At 46.8% G+C, this 6,886-nt stretch overlaps 1 protein-coding gene and 1 non-coding gene across 2 annotated transcripts; one reads left to right on the top strand and one right to left on the bottom strand.

Moving 5' to 3' along the window:
* Positions 1–1,597: 1,597 nt before the first annotated feature.
* On the top strand, positions 1,598–3,185 carry LOC101784176 (arabinogalactan peptide 16). Its single transcript, XM_004965430.2, has 2 exons — positions 1,598–1,947; positions 2,841–3,185. Exons 1-2 carry the CDS (start codon positions 1,821–1,823, stop codon positions 2,945–2,947), a joined length of 234 nt encoding a protein of 77 aa, XP_004965487.1. The 5' UTR covers positions 1,598–1,820; the 3' UTR covers positions 2,948–3,185.
* A 236-nt stretch (positions 3,186–3,421) lies between these two features.
* Positions 3,422–3,493, bottom strand: TRNAK-UUU. The gene has a single exon. It is a non-coding gene; the product is annotated as a tRNA-Lys (tRNA).
* Between the last annotated feature and the right edge of the window lie 3,393 nt (positions 3,494–6,886).

The raw sequence follows: 6,886 nt of genomic DNA on the forward strand, positions 1-6,886 counted from the left end.
AAAATGTAATAGATTGTGTAGGTAAAAGGTGTTTGGTGTTATTGCATATCATAGTGTACTGGAGTGTCATGCAATAATAACTTCACCAAAATAGCCTTTCTTGATGTATTTCAATATAATGAAAGCCAGGATTTTTATTTTAATGCAATGCTTTTACAATATATTACTAGGCTATCCATGCAAATTAAACTTATATGCAAGATCCAATAATATTTCAACTAAAGAGTTCAACAGCATAAAATAAAGATAGCCAATCACAACGATGGTTTCATGCCAACAAAATCAAACTAGATCAAGGTTCCAACGAGGTGGTGGACCAAGGATCCAAGGAGGTGGTGGAAGAACAAGGATTTGTGCCACGGTGCCACAAACCATTGCGCCGGTATATAACCGCACTACGCCAAGTGAGTTAGCGCCAAGCTTCAGCACAACGCCAGACAGCTTAGCGCCGTGCGTTAACATCACGGCGCCGTGACATTTGGTGCCGAGAGTTTACACCTAGCGTCATGTTCCACCACGTTGGGGTTGACGTGGCGGAGCACGGCGCCAAAGGTAATGGCGCCGTGCCATTCGCATACGGCGTCGAGACCCATGGCGCCGTGCTGAGGGTCTATTACTAGGAATCTTTCCGCTAGGGGTTCGAAAAAGGCCAAAATGGAAAAAATATACCTCTTCCGATGCTGCAACAATCGAATGCCAGCAGTCAGCTAGTTCTAAGGGTGGTGGTTCCGTGGGAGGAGGAGTTGTCGCTTCAGCGTGCTCTAGTCCCTTTGCACTGACGCGCAGGCCCCATCTCCATGTGTCCGGCCCAGTCGGTTACTGAAGGGGTGTTTGGCTCAGGGGGTTAAAGTTTAGCCCTGTCATATCGGATGTTTAGATACTAATTAGGAGTATTAAACATAGTCTAATTACAAAACTAATTACACAGATGGAGTCTAATTCGTGAGACGAATCTATTAAGCCTAATTAGTCCATGATTTGACAATGTGGTGCTACAGTAACTATTTGCTAATGATGGATTAATTAGGCTTAATAGATTCGTCTTGCCAATTAACCTAGGGATACTGCAATTAATTTTATAATAATCCATATTTAGTTTTTCTAATTAGCATACAACGTGACATGGTAGCATCTGATATCAAATGCTCCTGAGCAGTGGAACGTGTACCGCCGAGTGAAAAAAAAATCCCGGCCGGGTGGCGGTTTGCTGATCTCAATTCACAGGACAGCCTGGCGCGGCGCTTCCGCATGGTCTACGGAGCCGGCCGGACGCGCGTGGGGTCCGTAGCCGCCATAAACGCTGGATCCACCCGTATCCTCCGCTTTTCACCCTGACGCACCCTTGGACCCACAAGTCAGCGATGAATCTACCTGCAGAGGAGTCTGGTCCGTCCCCGGAATCCCGCACGCGGAAATGGCGCGGAGTTACTGGTCTCCTCGCTGACCGTCGGAACTTTTAGCTCAGGCCGCCTGGGGCCGCGTGTCATCGGTGGCGATTCACCGGGGCAAAGGACACGTGGTTGTTGAATGCTACGGTCGTTTTGACGCTCGTGCTATAAAGACGCCGCCAGCCCGCCAGCACGCCCGCCGTGGCGCCTTGCCTCCCTCCGCCCCCGCGCGCGCGCGCACGTTGGTTGCGTTCCCGAAACCGAAATTTAAGTGGAGGAGGAGCAGACAAAGCGAGGGAGCAGACGGAGGGAAGGCGAGGCGGCGTCGCGCAATTCCCTTTCGGCGTTTCGCCCTCCTCCCCGCCCTCTTCGTCGGCGCCGCTGCCTTCCCCGGTACCAGGAACCCGAGGCGGAGAAGAGCGAAGGAGGTAGATGGCCGCGTGGTGCTCCATGGGTCTCGCAGCGGCGGCCCTGCTGCTCGTGGGCATCGCCATGCCGGTCTCCTTCGCCGCCGCCGCCGCGCACGCGCAGCCGCCGGCCCCACCACCCACCAGCGACGGTACTGAGACCCCCTCTCCCCACATCCTGCTCCTCCTCCGCCTGCTATCTCTCTGTCGACTCCTTTGAGTCTGAGTTCAGTTCGTCGATCCGTACCTCTGTTTCTTGATGCGTGTCGCTGGCGCCTGGGCCCCACGCGTCTCGGCTGCAGCCAGGCGCCAGCCATGTGCTTCCTGGCAGGCATCAGTCGTTCAGCCGCGTGTTCGATTCCACCTGCTATCGAGTCCTTAGTACGAACTACGAAGCACTGCTGTTTTCTGTAGGCTCATCTTCTTTTTAGCATAGAGTTCACGAAGGGTTGTTTACATAAGCACACTTACTGTTTTATGAACAATAGTTTTGAAAAGCATTATGAACAATAGTGACATATTCTTTTATTTAGCATAGAGTTGACCAAGGGTTTAGTGTCCACAATTTGATGCAACCTTCAATAAAAGGATTAAGGGCTGAGCATCCAAAAGGGTTTCGTTTTCTAGACAAAGTTCCACCATAATTCCAGCCCAATGGTCTAGAAATTCTTGACACTGTGGCTAGACCAAAGAAGATAGGAGCATGCACACTCAATACTCGGTAAAGTATTTCCATTAGTACGAGTACTACCTAAATCTGCCACGTTGATTCTATGGAAGACTCTGTGACCTTCTGATGCATTACGTGTCTGACTTGTGCAAGACAATTTAGCAGGCTTTGGGTGGAGACGCCAGTTTGCAAGTAGTAGCAATAGTTCAAACTAGTCATTTTTGGTCTAGAGTTCGTATTCAGCAGGCCAATCTTAACCAGTCAGAGTTCTTGCAGTCGATGACGTGCAACCTTATATTTTATCTTTGCGCTGTCAATTATTTTGTTTCTTTTGAGTCACAATATGCTAAACCGTGCAATAACTTATCGATGCAGGCACATCAATTGACCAGGGGATCGCGTACGTGCTGATGCTGATTGCCCTTGTGCTCACATACCTCATTCATCCACTCGATGCGGCCTCTCCATACAAGCTCTTCTGATCCTAATCGTGGATGTACCAGACTATCGATCAGTAGACCCATCTATGTTCGCATGAATTTAGGCGAGGTTGAGGTGTTGTAATTTCGTATGCACGGCAGATGGCTACGAACAAGAGTGCTGGTGGTTCTCACCGGCACGATTCTGTCGTTCTGATGAGATCGATGCCCATTCCTTGTTCTTGCTATGCCAGATTCTATATATGTTTCACTGGCTCGTGTTGGCCTGTTGCATCCGCTACCAATCATGTGCTTGCTTGTTCAATCACGTATTTTATTCAATCACTGATTGCGTGGGACAAAATAATCCGAATCAAACCAAAATGTTACACATTGTGGTATGCTATTTGGTACGCCAAGATGAATTTGTACCGAACAAAAATGTAAAAGTTAAATTCGCAGCCCTTTTTTAAGTCGACAAACCTAGGCATGTTTCACAACCAGAAAATAAAATTTCTAAAAACGATGCATATATACCGCCGTCCGTGGGGATCGAACCCACGACCACGTGGTTAAAAGCCACGCGCTCTACCACTGAGCTAGGACGGCCTGCATGCTTCCTTGAAGATCAGCATTTATATGATCATTTGATAACCTTTATTAATCTTCACAGATGACATCAGGATGATACTATTGTACTAAGATCACTCCTAGTTTGACAACTAGGATACAAACCATATTTAACATGAGATTTTTATAAAAATATGATTTGTCAAATAGCATGATATTTTGGAATCCAACTACTGGAATGAGTTTACTTTCTACACCTTGCTAAAGAGGGTTCTGTAGAAACTTGCAATTATCAGTACACCAAAGCCTTGTGAACATAGGCTAATCATTTGCTATGGGGTACTCCTTTCTCTGCCAACTGCCAACAAATATTCGGTGGCATCATATGCTAGTGTGCTACTCAATCTATAAGAACCCATTTCCTTAAACAGTGCCATATCCACATCAACCTTTTTAAAAGCCTGCCAAACAAAAACTCAAAAGACCTGGGGATGGAAGCCCCTACCAAAGTGCCCTAGGACTTGTTTGTTTCAGCTTTTCTGAGTAGCGATTCTCTAAAAATCTAGCTACCCTGAAAAGCTGCGGTCCACAGAATCTGCTGGTAAGAGAAGCAGAGTGCTTGGCAACCTGATTTTCTTTTAGGAGATTATCTATGCTGAGTGTGTAATGACATGTATTCCCCTGAGGGTGATAATACCTTATTTAGTGGCTAAGGGCAGTCCCAATGAAGTATTTATGGTGGTTTCTATATCTATTAATTACTTTGACAGCTTAGCTTTTTGCTTATGTGGCAAAGCAATTAATAAGGAGTGAGAGCACAAAAGAAAGAAACCATTTCCTCCTCATTGTAATAAGTGCCATTTGAAGTAATGCAGTGACCATGAAAAATTCAGAAAGAAATCCAAAAGAAAAAGGAAGGAAATTGGCAAAAATTCCAAATTCGGCCAAATTTTGACCAAAATTTGAATTTCAAATTTTAAATTCAGAAGAATTTGTCAAACATGTGGATTACAAGTGTGAGATTATTTGGAGTTAAGGGATCAAAAGTTTGGAGCTAAATTGGTGCCAAACATTACAGAAGAATCAGAGAAAGAAAAAGAAAAGGGAAATGTCGTTTACTGTTCACCGTCCGAAAACAGCAGCTCAGTAAACAGCAGCAGAGTCTGTTTTCAAAATTTAATTCTGGAAAATTTTTCAACCAAGTGCACCAGAACAACTATACCATGTTGAAATATAGACTTTGGACTACAATAATCATGTGTTGTTGGCCAGGATCAGTAACAGGAAGGAAGTCAAACTTGAGCTCAAAGTCAGCACAAAATCACAAGTGTCTGAAACTCTGAAAATGCCTAAGTCTGAACAGCAGCTAGGCATCGACTTTGAATCCAAATTCAGAGCAATGTAGATCAAGAAAGGTACTTGTTCATGAGCAAAATGGAACATTGGGACATAGGAGGACATGTTTAGGAGGAAGTTGGATTAACAAAACAAGATTTAAGTCCTTAATTTGGTTCCCAAAGTAAGGTCAACATCACTGTCAAACTGACGAACTGTATTTACAATTCAGTCGACATTCAGAACTAAACCGAGCAAAATTTCAAGAATTCAGTTGATTCGATGTTTATCTCAAGTCGACGCCAAAATAAAAGATGACGGTCTTGTGTTTATCTTCAACTTCTGTTAAAACACGGGAGGCCGTCGGATTGAGGATCAACCCTCAGTTGCTTCTGAAGCTCACGGGCGCCAGAAGAGCGGTGACAGAGCACCCAGACGTGTCGCCGCTGCCGTCGTCGGTCGCCCGCCAGCATGACTAGCTAGGCCACCTCCTCACCACGCAAGCCTAGAGGTAGACCACGGTGGCAGCCATGCGCGCGGTGAAACCCTTGAATGTTTACTGTTCCCGCGCCACCGTTTCACTGCTCTTCTTTTTACCGCCACCCACTCTCCTCTGATCAGTATCACCGCCGCGCAAAATTCTACCACCTCCCAGCAGCTCCCGTCGATTCCTCTCGCTCACTCCTCCACAGACACCCCAGCTACACCTCGAGCCAGTCGTTGTCCTACATCCTTGCCAAGATAGCCGTGCTCGCCGCCGCTTCTGTCCGCCGCCGTCGCGCCGTCCGCTCACGGTGAGAACCACCTTGCGCTGCCTTTCTTCCTTCTTGAGCAGTCGTAGTCAAGTCCTTAGGGTCTGACGATGGAGTAGAAGCAGTCGTTCGAGTCGGTTGAGCTGTTATCGCAAAGAGCCACGGCCGACCGAGGGAGTCGCCGCCTGTCGCCGTGGAGGGGATGGCTCCGGCCATCTCCGGGGAAGCTGTTGCCGCGCACGGGGTCGTGTAGGTCTAGGGTTGGTGTCGTCGCCTGGTTCCGCCACCGGGAGGGCGCCGGCCGGCGAGCCGCGCCGCCCCCTGTCGCGGGTGTGTCTTGGCGGGAGGAAGAAGAAAGCGCTGGGCGCTCGGGCCCGCGTGTCGGAGAGAAGAGGGGGAGAAGGAGCAGGCCGAGGCGGTGCAGTCGGTGGCTGGGCCGCGACGCGTTGGAGGCCCAAGAGCATGCGCGCGCGGTTCGGCTGGAAAGAAAAGAAAAGGGGCCGGCGTGGGTTTTGGGCTGGCATCGCGGAGGCCCAGGGAGCCGCGCGCGAGCGACGCAGGCCGGCGTCGCGAAGAAAAAAAAGAAGAAAAAGAAAAGAGGCCGTGGGCCGGTGCTGGGCTGCCGAAGGAAAAAGAAAAGGAATCGGCCCGTGGGGGCCCGTCAGGAGAAGAAGGAGGACCGGCGGGTAGAAATGAATAGGAAGGTGGGGTCCACGACGTGGGGTCCAGTGATTCGTGAGAGAGGGTAGCGCGTGGGTGAGTAAGAAAAGTTTTTCCGGGGGATTTTCGGAAAAAGTTAGATTTCTTTAGCAAAATAATCCGTTTAAATTCGTTTTATACCATTTTAATCACAGAAATTTGTAGGAATGTCCAAAATTAGTGAAACCAATTTTGTTAGGCTTGTTTTATTTTCTTTTATGCATTAAAATTTTTACACCCTAGGAAAATAATAAAAATTTGGGTATTTATTTAATGCCTTCCTTTTAAGGTAATTAAATAAATACTTAATATTTATAAAATGTATAAAAACATGAACAATACTTTATCAATCACAAATAACTCTTAACCCATAGGAAATTAGATTTTCAAGTTAGAAATTATTTACCACCTTTTCTAAAAATTAAAGGAAAAACTATAGGAAGGGTTAATTAAGAAAAATAAAAACATAGGTTAATCTTTTTAGATTTTGTGTGTTGACTTACAACTTTATCATGATAAGTCGTATAGTCCTTGTTGGCTTGCAACTTTATCATGAAGGAAAGTTGTATAGTCTGTTATTTAAAAAGTTTGCATTCTAACCCCTGCATATATTGTGCCGTAGATCCAGAAGCACTAGAAGAGGATT

The sequence above is a fragment of the Setaria italica genome, chromosome IV (genome assembly GCF_000263155.2).
Source record: "Setaria italica strain Yugu1 chromosome IV, Setaria_italica_v2.0, whole genome shotgun sequence".
NCBI classification, from domain to species: Eukaryota; Viridiplantae; Streptophyta; class Magnoliopsida; order Poales; family Poaceae; genus Setaria; species Setaria italica.